This window comes from Nestor notabilis, unplaced genomic scaffold (genome assembly GCF_000696875.1).
Source record: "Nestor notabilis isolate BGI_N333 unplaced genomic scaffold, ASM69687v1 scaffold3952, whole genome shotgun sequence".
Classification (NCBI taxonomy): domain Eukaryota; kingdom Metazoa; phylum Chordata; class Aves; order Psittaciformes; family Psittacidae; genus Nestor; species Nestor notabilis.
The window spans coordinates 92,134-104,853 of NW_009916906.1; the positions used below are offsets into that span (position 1 = coordinate 92,134).

The 12,720-nt window shown below is 42.9% G+C and overlaps 1 protein-coding gene across 1 annotated transcript in view; it reads left to right on the forward strand.

Moving 5' to 3' along the window:
- Positions 1 to 12,720, forward strand: part of LOC104413735 (receptor-type tyrosine-protein phosphatase T-like) — a 115,323-nt gene that overhangs the window by 87,101 nt on the left and 15,502 nt on the right. Inside the window, exons 12-17 of the mRNA XM_010024811.1 lie at positions 3,787 to 3,863; positions 4,899 to 4,935; positions 5,874 to 5,971; positions 7,736 to 7,852; positions 9,215 to 9,369; positions 11,854 to 11,989. Of these exons, the coding sequence (XP_010023113.1) occupies positions 3,787 to 3,863; positions 4,899 to 4,935; positions 5,874 to 5,971; positions 7,736 to 7,852; positions 9,215 to 9,369; positions 11,854 to 11,989 (620 nt within the window). The remainder of the gene's footprint in view (positions 1 to 3,786; positions 3,864 to 4,898; positions 4,936 to 5,873; positions 5,972 to 7,735; positions 7,853 to 9,214; positions 9,370 to 11,853; positions 11,990 to 12,720) is intronic.

The window sequence follows — 12,720 nt, forward strand, 5'->3', positions numbered from 1 at the left end:
TGCTGTTACCCAGTTCTCAGAGCACACTTCAGGATTGGAGGGGATAAAGAGGGGAGGAGGATGGTGTGTCCGTAAGAGGGCAGATCATCCTTCCATAGCAGAACTGGGCTCGATCATTTCAAAAGATGTCTGTGTATTTCTCTGGTGGTTGTGAGGAGCCGTGACAGCCAGTTTAGCTGAGCTGTGTAATGTTTAGACGGTGAAAGTTGTGCGAGATTAAGCCGGCGCTGGTGTCGGAATGAGATGTGGAAAAATTGCAGTGATCTTTCAAATGATCACTAATGGGAATTTTGACAGAAGTTTGAAGTGATAACATTTTTGTGCTAAAATGGGAGCACGATGCTTCTGGGTGAAATTCTTGTCACTTTTGAAATCCTTTTTAAGACCAATTTTCAGTCAAAGTACTCAGTACAGATTTAGAGTTCTGCTGAGTTACATACGGACTAGAGCAAACAGGGAGAAATCAAAGCATTTATACACTTAAAGTATATTTCCTTTTTTTGCAGCCCTCAGTGTTACAGACATGCAGTTTTTTTTCCTGTTTCTCCCTCCATTTCTAAACTTACGTATAATCCAGTTGGAACACAGTGACATGATGTCTGACAAGTTTAGAGTGGAATGAAATGTTGATTTCAGTATCCAAATAAGTTGTTTCCTTGGCTAGTGTAGTCCAGTGGATAGGCTGCAGAATCAGAAATAGATTTTAACCACTGGGAGAAGATATAATAAAGACATTTTCTGGTCTTCAAAAACCCCTTTAAAGTCCTTAGATGAAAAAACTAAGTAGAATATTGTTATTGCTAATAGTATAAGTTGCATAGCGTTTGTTTCCCCTCTCCATTAAAATAAAAAAAGAAAACACGTTCCAAAGTTTGGGAGGAAAAAAAGGGATTTACAAGGTAAGTTACTTCATGAACTTTTATCCAGACTCTGCTCCTAAACTTATGAAAAAGATTAAGGACACCATTAAGACATCATTAATATTTTGGGTGCTTATTGCATACACTGATCTTTTTACTTTTCTGCTGCACTGTTCACACTTATAAAGAGAAATAAATCTCCCCCAGGAATTAATCTCATTTTTGTAAAATATGCAATAAAATACTCTGAATTCTGTCCTCCCAAAGCAAAGAAGCATTTTTTATTTGGTCCCAAAATGTAATTGGACCTAAACCTGGATGTCTCCTCTTTGTCAGGTGTCATTCATTTCCAATCATCATTCTTCATCCTTTGCTGTTTTTCACAGATGGAATAACCATATTGGCTGAAAGGAAAAAAAAAAACGACCAACAATACTTCCTACAGCTACAGAGCATCTTTTCTTTATCCATAATCACCTTAAATGCATAGTCCTTTTCTGCAGTCTGCTCCTTGGGTCTTTCACATTTAACTGCCTCAGAAGGTATTTATAGAACCCCAGACTGGTTTGTGCTGGAAGGGACCTTAAAGCTCATCCAGTTCAAACCCCTGCCATGGGCAGGGACACCTTCCACTAGAGCAGGTTGCTCCAAGCCCCTGTGTCCAACCTGGTCTTGAACACTGCCAGGGATGGGGCAGCCACAGCTTCTCTGGGCACCCTGTGCCAGCGCCTCAGCACCCTCACAGGGAAGAGCTTCTGCCCAAGAGCTCATCTCAGTCTCCCCTCTGGCAGGTTCAAGCCATTCCCCTTGTCCTGTCCATACAGGCCCTTGTCCAAAACCCCTCTCCCGGCTTCTTGTAACACCTTTAGGCACTGGAATCTGAGGTTTCCCCAGAGCTGAACAACTCTCTCAATTCATCCTGCCTGTTTTGAGTTTATTATGAGTTGCTCAAAGAACTGATTCTTAATTTGGAGGTTTGGTTCCATTAGAAGAAGAGAGGCAGGTTCTTCCTTGAGGGTTATTCAGAGCCCTTTAGCTACACCCCCTGCATAGACAGTGTCTTTGTCCCTCTTAAAACATCAACCTGAGATTATTTTGACCTTATCACTTTTAAGCTGTATTGTTGCACTAAGTGAAGACTTCCATAACATTGTTGTATTGTGTTAGCAAAGTTCCCCTCCCAACCATCAGCTCTTGGGGTTTTCCCTTTCCTTCTATTCCATGTGATCCTTACCTAGCTGAGTTTGCTGCCTGGAATTACAAGTGTGAAATTGTCGACGGGAGGGTTTGTGTATTTCATCTGGATGTCCAGTTTAATCAGCTCTTTGTCTGTCTTTGGGAATTGCTCCAAGTGTACATTCTTTTGTTGTCTGTCTAACCACATGATTTACTGCAACTCCCGGTGCCGTTGCCTTGAGTGCAGGTAATTGGGAACAACGTCAGCACTGTAAGAAACGCACATATCTCCTTCCACTGCGCCTGCAAAGGTTGTATTTATTAATACAAATATAATAGAGCTTTTGATGGATTCACCTGCGTAACCTTTTTAGAATGCAAATACGGGATTTGATAAATGCAGCAAATGTGGTTGTATTCTTGGGGGCTGAAAATCTTGCCCAAAGAATGATCACAGTAAGAAAATCATTCCTTTTCATAACCAAATGAATATTTAATAAATATCCAAATCTTGGTTTTCGGGCATATCTCTCCACAATTATTATCTGGTCCTACATTTAATTAAGTTATGACTAAAACCCTTTTTGACTGAGTTGCTGCAGAATCACACCTTGGATTTTTATGTTTCATTGTTATGATTCTTTTTAATGGAATATAAATCGTGCTTAGGCCCATATTTTGCAAATTGCTTCTAACCATTAGTGCTTTATTGACTGAGGCTACAGTAGTATAGCTGGTAGAGAGGAATTAAATTTAATGGACTCAATATTATACTTGTTTTTGTAAATCCTTTAGAACTGAGCAGAGCATGGCCAGCGATGACCTCTGCCACCTAGTACATTTGCCGAGCAACTAGCCCTTAGATAGAGTTGTGCAGTGTAATTACATGCTGGTGCTGGGATTGCCAGACCATATCAGATCAGAGCCCAGCTTGAGGAGATGTCCTGTGGCAGGGCCCAGCACCAGCTGTTCCAGGGACAGATCTGAATATTCCCATGGTAGAAAATCGTGTCATAATCTGCCCGCTGGGGTGGTTCCTGTCTGCTCTGAACTGTAGTGTGCTGGGAGATGGAGAGATCAGTATCTGGTGTTTTACTGCCTCATGTAAAGTAACTTTGAACATCTTCAAAAACATGTATATTTATAATTTTGTTGGGTTTTGACACTGCCTTGATGTTTTGCTGCTGTGAGTTCTGTGGGTTGCATAAAGAAGATTGCTCTGATTTCTTTTAGTGTTTCTTTTTAGGTTTCTGGGTTGTCCCATTTCTTATTTGCAGGATTGCATTTGCCATTTTACCCTCCTTAATCTTTAATACCTCTGATTTGATCTATTTATTTTTATCCTGACCTTGTCAGTTTCAGCTCTTGCCTCAGTTTCCATAGGTCAGATGAAGGCAGGGAGGCTTCAAGCATCAGGATGGCTTTTGTCATGGAGATACATCCTGCAAAGATCTGTCCTGAGACTCCCAAGCCAAGCAGAAGCAGCATTTGTGGTCTGACTAAAAGCTCAATGAGGATTATTGTGGCAGCAGTGAATTTAATGAACACAGAGTATGAATGGACACTTCAGGATCTAAATGTTACATCTTGAACACAAAAGGCTTGTAGGAACAGGAACACCTGTGATATTATTTCATTTTTTACTGCTGTAAGAATTTCCTCCCCACTTGCAGGAACCAGCAGATCAAATGAAACACTGAGAAACTCCTCTTTATCGTTACTGTCACTTCTTTTCCTTTCCTTCTTTCAGATGATCATTCAAGAGTGAGATTGCAGCTGCTGGATGGGGACCCTCACTCTGACTACATAAACGCCAATTACATAGACGTAAGGCTCCTGGACATCCCCACTATGACAAACACTCCTGATGACAAGTCTGCCTATGAATTTGGTGCATGTGACATAGGGACAGACTGTTGATCTGATATGAATGACAGCTGAACATTACACAAACGTCGTGTTGTGACAGGGAGAAGGTTCTCGGTCTCCTGTTTATTCTGTCTGACCAATCTGGACAGATGGAGATTTCCTATGTTTGACAGATCCACCAACATAAGTGGAATGTGGGCTAAATTGACGTATATGGAAAGCAGTATCAGCCCCATGCAATAGCACTGGTAGATATCTGAGACTTACTAACTTCTTACAGAGTTGCAGTGCAGAAGGCATGTAAATAGATTGACATATTTTTTAGTGTTATAGAATAACATTCAAAGAGCAGCCTCCCTCACACACACAGAATCATCAAATGAACATGTGTTTCTTGTATGCGTGTTCTAAATCTTAGGAACATAGAATCATAGAACCACAGACTGGTTTGGGTTGGAAGGTACTTTAAAGCTTCTCCAGCTCCAACCCCCTGCCACGGGCAGGGACACCTTCCACTAGAGCAGGTTGCTCCAAGGCCTGTCCAACCTGGTCTTGAACACTTCAGAAGAGTTTCTTTAAGGGATGAAAAATCCACCTGATGAAATTACATAGGACAGATACTCAGCATTTCCACACTGAGGCAACACATACCTTTCTTTTTGTGAACAATTAGGTGCAGCATTTTGCCTGTTAGTTTACAGAGTTGCCCACAGGTCAGTCCCAGGGCTTGTGTTTCTTTGAGGAAATTGTAAAAGCTGCCTCATTCCTGTTTTCTCTTTGGCATGATGAGATCTTGTTTTTCAGCCTGAGTGAGATACTATCACTTATAATCTCACAGGGCTACCCAGTTGCCTATCTTCACTCATTCAGTAATGGGTGTTAGTACACTGTTAAGGCTGCAGCAGTTGTTGGAAGCTGGAATGTGTAAAACACACAACATGCTTTGTCTGAACTGTGATTTCACAGACCATCACATATTTTCTTTTCTTCCAGGGGTACCACCGGCCTCGCCATTACATTGCAACTCAAGGCAAGTTCATTCTTGTATGTCTAAATATTTATAAAACCACTGCTGTTTTAAATGGTTGTAAGAGCTATTTCATAGAATCCCAGACTGGTTTGGGTTGGAAGGGGCCTTAAAGCTCCTCCAGTTCCAACCCCCTGCCATGGGCAGGGACACCTTCCACTAGAGCAGATTGCTCCAAGCCCCTGTGTCCAGCCTGGCCTTGAGCACTGCCAGGGATGACGCACCCTATTTAGAGGGCGACATCTTCTGTTTTGGGGAACTTCTGAAAACTCATTATAGAGCTACAAAAGGCAAGGATACAGAATGTTCCATGATCTTTAAGGCACTCAAATGCAAAACCTCAGCTACAAGAATAAGAAGTGCTTCAGACTTAGAGGTGGCAGTGTAATCTATAACGTGTCTGTTATGCATGAAGTATGAGATTAGAACTAAGAGAGACTTTATGGATCTTGTGTTTACCTTCTGGTGGTATGAAATTCCTTGAGGAGAGCAGTATGAATAACCCTGTGAGTGATGAACATTTGGTTACTGGGGGGCTTCAGAAAAGGGCTAATCTCTGCTTATTTCCTTCCTCCTTCATAATGAATAAATATTACATAGTGAATTGGAGGAATTTTAGTGCTGCACCAGGTACAAATTTCAATACAGTCTTCATTACAAAGTCACTATGGGGTGTCCCATCACTTACACATGTTTACCTACTGGACCCATCTCTGGTGGTTACAATACAGCCATCACTTCTATTTCCAGCACCCCAGAACCTTAAATACGCTGAATACCCCTGCATGGAAGTGTCTGATCACTTAGGAGAGCTCCTGGCTATTGAATCGCAAAGAGATGCTCTGAAAGGGAGAGTAGGAACCTGGGGGAACAGCTGGGAGGAGTTGTTGGCATCCAGTACACTCTCTTAAGATGTCCTTTTGTCTTTTCTCCTGCCCTAGGGCCTATGCAAGAGACAGTGAAGGATTTCTGGAGAATGATTTGGCAAGAAAACTCCGCAAGTGTGGTCATGGTCACCAACTTGGTGGAAGTGGGCAGGGTAAGGGTTCCATTTTCCCAACACACAAAGCCAGTCCAGTGCTGGGTACCACACGGTGCTGCTGTTCAGGCAAGCTCGCCAAGTGAAATGCCTTTTGCTTACTATAGTAAGCGAATGAATTAAGCCACTCTGCAATGCTAGATTTTGTAGTACTTAGCTGCTTCCCTTCTAGACTAATAAGGATTGTGTTCCTGGTGTAAGTCTTGGCTTTAGCAGAGTTATCTACAAATTTATGCTGGCTGAGAAGCTGTCTCTTTTTCACTACAGAAGGAAAAATGTACTTCTGTAGTAATTATTCTTTATCTGTATAATTTGAATACTTCTTTACCCAGGAAAATCCAGAGGGGCAAGGATGTGTGTCTGGTGTTCAAACTGTTTAAAGAGCTCTTTAAATAACAGTTCAAAGCCTGGAGTTTCCAGTCACTTCAGAAGATCGCTGTTCCGCGGTGGTATGAGATTGTGCATGGCTGGATCCTGGGGCCACCCAGCAGCTTGGCCTTCTCAACCCCCACCACTTCACTCTCTTGCACTCAGATGAACCAGAGGCCCTGTGTCAGCACAAGGCAATTGCCAAAGCCCACGATGAGAGCAAACATGAATAGCTCTAAAGGCATAGGCTAGACTATAGGGAGTAGGAAAAAGCATGTCTGGGGTGGCTTTCCTCAGGATGTTCTTCCCACTCCTTCTGGTTTTTGGTTTAGAGACATTGTCAGCCAGAAACTGGAGCTCTTATTTATGGTTTTTCCTGGTATTTGTCACTTTCCATTGCTTTGGTACTAAGAAAAGTTTAAATGATCATTTACCCACAGCCATTATTGATTCAGCTGCTTTGTATTTGATTTCCTTTAGATCTCATGGTTGAATGCCAGCTGGTTCAGTTCATTTATTGTTACTTATTCTATGTTACCTTCTGCTGACACTTCACTTTGAAATAAATGCTGCTGTGTAAAAAAAACCCCAACAAACCTACATTAATCATATTTAATGTTTATAAAATCCCTTCTGATTATGACTGGAACATGAAACCTGCTTTGCAGAAGCTAATTACTTCAGCTTTTAGGTACTGTTTTTCTCTTTCATGATAGAGCATTTAATAACTTGATAGTCTTTGTTAGCCTTAAATATCCCTTCCAGTGTTTCACAGCCTTGGCTTTAATTTCTACTGTTAGTTTAGCACATGTCTTCTAGAAGTGGCTAAGCTTGGGCCATGTTTATGTGATCAGGAGATTCCTTTCCTGAGCCTTAGCTGAGGCCTGTCACAGCTGGTAGAATGTCAAATTTGTGTCCACATCTGATAAGGAAAGCTTAGAGTCAAACAAATTTAATGTATCAGCAAGTATCACACAATCCCTATGAACTGAAATGCTCTGACTAAACAGAGGGAGTTGGGAATTACAGTAGCAATAGCAAGAGCATAGATTTTCCTCAAAGGGGGTGGTGGCAGTGACTGCCAGGGAGTCTGTGAACCTCATATACGCTCAGGGCATGTATGAAATTCAAGGAAGACTGTCTTAAAGAAGAAGAGCTTAAATGCATCCTTTTTATTTGCATTGACAACAGAGGAAGCTGAAAAAAATCCTCCCTGTGCTTTCTATATATGATAAAGGAATCTTGATTTAATTTATACAGTTAATTTTGAAAAGGTTTCTGCATCAGAAGAAAGGCCAACTTGTGTTGGCTTCAGCTTCGAAGTGGAGGAAAATGTAGATCAGTTCTGACTCAACTTGAGCTAGTTCCTCTCAATATTTTCTTTCCCTCACCCAGGTAAAGTGTGTTCGGTACTGGCCAGATGACACAGAGGTCTATGGAGATATTAAAGTCACATTAATTGAGACAGAACCGTTGGCAGAGTATGTCATACGCACATTTACTGTGCAGAAGGTAAGGAAACCTTCATTCAGCTGGAATTCTGATACAGCACTTAATTTGTGTTCAGAAATTGTCTGGGAAACGGATCCAGAATGCTCTTGGAGATGGGAGCTGTTGCTGTTTGGACAGGTTTCACTTCAGAAACCTAAATCTTGAACAGAGATTCCAATTTTGGACAAATGATTTTACATGAACATCTTGATGTAGCCACTAAAGTAGAATCCACAGTGCATGAAGTTTAAATGCATCCAAAAGCCAGCAGATAGTTGATGATGTGCCAGACATAACGTGTGTTTCACAGTGGCAAATTACACATGAATAAAGGTACCAGTTAAACTGGATGCCAAGTAGGATCCCTTTTCAACAGAAATAAAAACATAATAAAGGCAAGAGTAGAAGAATTATCCCCAAATTGGCAGCATTTGGAAAATTTTTGTTCCTTGTAATTCGAAATTGGAAGTTTAAGTGTCAGAGTATTCCAGGCCTGCCCAAGTTACTCTCCAAACACTCAGTAAATGCTTTTAAAGCTTTCAAAAATTCCTGCTAAATGAACTTCAGCTATACTGGGAATACTGCTCCAGTTCTCTAATACATCGGCTCCATATGTCACTAAACCACTCTGTCCTGGTTTCAGCTGGGATAGAGCAAGTGGCTGCCTGGTACTTAGCTGGCAACTGGCTTTAAACCACAACACATTATAAACCTGGTAAGAAGTGTTATTGCCAAAAGCTGACAGGTTAGAGGACCCGCTGCTGGACTCACCCTGCATCTCCTGTGACCATGAAATGTCACAGCTAACAGGCACTTCTTTGTTACCCTTTGCAGGGCATATACACGTAGTGTCCATTTTCATGTACCAATCACTTGGTCTCACCAGAAAAGCCACCTCATGGGTCTGGCTACCACTTTTTGCCCTTTTTGCCACCAGCTGTAATCTCAAACTGAGACTTTCTGCAGGAGATGGCAGAAGATCTACCGTTGGAATGGGGCATGCCTTCTCTCAAGGTGTCCATTCCCCAGGCTTGTAGCTTCAACACCTCAAAAAGGATTTAAGAGTGACTGCTTGGTGGTTCATGGCAATAACACCACAGGAGGCTGGATAAACGCAGCCATGGTTTACTGGTGCTGAAGTCACTCTATAAAGTGAGCTGGGTTTGAATTCTAAGACCACAGGTTTGAACTGGGAGCTGGCACACAGCTCTCAGTTGTGTGACCCACTTCATTTGTTATTGGAGTTCAGCTTGAAATCTCTTGGAGTAAAAAGCAGCACAGGAGACGTTCCTGCGCATAATGAGAGCTAAATGCTTGCTCGGGGAAAGGAGCAGTGATCAGAATGTGCTGACTGCAGTCATAGAGGCTGTGTTGTCTCCTCAGAAAGGCTACCATGAGATCCGAGAGATTCGGCAGTTCCACTTCACCAGCTGGCCGGACCACGGCGTTCCTTGCTATGCTACCGGCCTCCTGGGCTTCGTTCGCCAAGTGAAGTTCCTTAATCCCCCAGAAGCAGGACCCATTGTCGTGCACTGCAGGTATGTGAGCTCTTTGACTGAGCCTTTCCTCTGTCAGCTTCTTTTCTTGTCATCTGACAATAATCAACTGCGTTTAGTTTGTGTAAGGGTATAATCTGTGGGCCTCACCAGGAAACAAAGTGGATTTGGTTTTCTAAAGTGGCAGCTCTGGAGCCTGGCTGGCACAGATTGGAGGTGTTATAAGTAGGTTCAAGAGGGCCATTTGAGTCTCTGATGGCCTATGCTTTCTTAGATGCTCATAGCAGAGCTGGGAAGATGGTAAGTATCTGGTTCAGCCATTCCAGTTGTTACCTACAACAAGACCTCACATGGCAGAAGGGTCAGTGTCTACAAAAAGACAGGGAATTTGAAAGCAACTCTCCTTTTCTGTACCCACATGCACTGCAGCTCAGCTTCATGCCAGCATCAACAGGCTTACCAGAAACATTACACTGTCTTCCCAGCTCTGGATACCAGTGCTGTGAATCTTGGACTCCTCAAAGCCCAGGAGTTGGAATGGGAATGTCAGATTGAAAGCCTGTCCAGGGCCTTCCAGCTAGTTAATAAGAGGGGAATGCCTGAGGAAACCTCACTGCTTGGTTTACAGCTGTGAGAATTCAGAATATTGGATCATGTGCTTGCTAACTCCACAGCTGCTGCTGTTACTGGTGAGGGCTCCATAGAATCACCATAGAATCAGATACTGGTTTTGTTGGAAGGGACCTAAAAGCTCATCCAGTTCCAACCCCCTGCCATGGGGTTGCTCCAAGCCCCTGTGTCCAACCTGGCCTCAAACACTGCCAGGGATGGAGCAGCCACAGCTTCTCTGGGCATCCTTTGCCAGCGCCTCAGCACCCTCACAGGGAGAAGTTTCTTCCTTGTATCTAATCTTAATCTAAACTGATCTTAAAGCTCTACTGTGCGACACCCTATATGAATATGTAGGAGAGTGTTCCTGACATGAAGAAGAAACAGTTTGAGGTGTGAGCAGTTATGCTGCTGGTGGTGGGAGAGCAGACACACGCACACAGGCTGCCATCAGAGCTGGAGACTTCAAATGCAAGGCAAGAGATTGATACAAAACCAGAGTTTGGGTTTGTAGCAGCAGTGCCAAAGCCTCAGCCCTAATCAGTCTACAGGCAATTACCTCTGAGTGCCATGCTGTGTGATCAGGAAGAGAAAGGCAGTACATCCCACAACCACTTTAAAAAGGGAAATGAATTAAATCTCACCCTTTTTAAACAGTTTGGGGTTGGGGGGTGTGTTTTGTTGGGTTTTTTATCAAGCAATGAATCATTTCTATAATAAAATATAGCTAGGCCTGAGGAGGTGACAGAAGGGGATTCATGTAGAGCTTAGGGCCTGAAGTTGCTGCCTCGGTGCCATGACGTGAGTCTGGCCCTGGAAGGAGTTTGAACCTGATTCATTTTCACCACGAAAGCAAGGAGGAATTTTTCATCCTTCACATTGTAATGAATAGAGGCCATTTCCTCACTGTTATTTATCTGCTTTTGAATTTAAATGACTTGCTTTAAGTGGTAATTACCAAATTCTCCCTATCGATGCCTGGCTGGATAATATCACTGTTCGATATTTATGAAGTGCCAGGATCCTCTAAATATAGAAATGTTATAACTATTTGTTAAAATTCTGAAAAGCTGAGAGATAAAGGGAGAGGAAATGCCACTTATTCATTAAAATTCTGCAAATGAAAAATATCTTTCCTCCATTCAGCAGTTGATTAATCTGGTCCATTAATTTATGGTCATTCATATCTCCTTGCTTTCGGCGCTGCTGGAGTTTTCATGCAGCTGAAGTTGCCCTTTTTTTAGCTGAGTTTTCCTTCTTCCTTTGAAGTAATGTGCAGAGACATTCCCCTCACTCTCTCCTTCACACCTAAAGAGGTTGGATGATTTCCCAGGAGGGAAGAAGGACACAGTGACAGCACAGCTTTGCAGGAGATGGTTCAATTCCCACAAGCAGTGGGAGGCTCTAAACTGAAGGTTTTGAGTAGCCTCCAGCTCCTTTTCTCCATCATCCTACAGTCCACAACGTGAGATCACCCTCCTCAGGACCCAAACTCATCTGGATTAAAAAGGGAAAAGAAATGTTTGAGGTGGAGGATCGAGCCCCTTCCCTCATGCCCACTTGAGTAAAGATATGCATGGCTTTTTTGAAGAAGGAAATGTTTGCAACTGTGTGGTGAGAGGTGTGCAGGTTAACCAACCTGTAAAGCATGATGATTATTTCTGTCATTATTTTCTTGGTGTTGAAGAACATGAAGCTTTTGTTCTTGCTACCTGAGTCCATTCAGGAAATAGCATTTCACCTCATTCTCTTAAATTCTAAGCTAATTTAGCTACTCATAAATATCAATATAGGAGGGAGAGGGGAGCAGCTTCCAAGAGGAGATTGCTTGTGTCCATGCTGCAGTGTTCTCCACAGAGCCTGGCCTCTCCACGGTCCCTTGATCATGCAGCTCCTTGTGTTTTTCTCTTGTTTCAGTGCAGGGGCTGGGAGAACAGGGTGCTTCATTGCCATCGACATCATGCTTGACATGGCAGAGAACGAAGGCGTGGTGGATATATTTAACTGTGTGCGAGAGCTGCGATCCCAAAGAGTCAATTTGGTGCAGACAGAGGTAGGTGCCAGCAGGTCTCCTCTTACAGTGTGCTGCTTTTCTGTCAGCTTCTCTGCTCAACAAGAGCCCAGCAATTCATTAAGTCAACACTCCCTTGCTCTGTGATGTGATTATACAGAGCTTTCGGTGGCTAAACATGTCCAGATGTGCCCTGAATCACATTAACTGGCAGCTCCTCAGGGCCCCCAAGACAGGAGGGCAAGCCTTGAAGTTTAGGTCTTAGCATTGCTGATTAATTTTATTCTCCTAGTAGAAAAATGCTAAGCTCCTGCATCCTCTCATGCCTCATTCATAGGCATGCCACAGGCTCCAGTAGTGCCTGGTTTATATCAACTGCACACTAAGCAAATGAAACATCCTTGACTCAAGCTTTGGGTGCTGATTAAACAAGATGCTCCATCATGTAGCATCTAGCAGCTGCACAAACTTCTATGGAACTGTCACCCTGCTGCACAAGGTTTATGTATGTGCTTCAATGCCTTCCCCTCCTGAGGGACAGGAACAGAGAAGTGCTTTTAACTTTGCTGGACTTCTCCTCTTTAGTTCAAGGAAAGAAATACCAGAAGTCCAGAGGTTTTGAAACGATAGAGCAGACCTGTTAGTACGGTTGTTTCGTGAACAGAAAAGTTTTGCACCCTGATTTCCTCCTCAGCCCACTCCCATTTTGGCCCAGTGTTCCTGTGAGTGGTGACTTCCCATTTGACTTGTAAATCTGAAATGAGTACATGAGA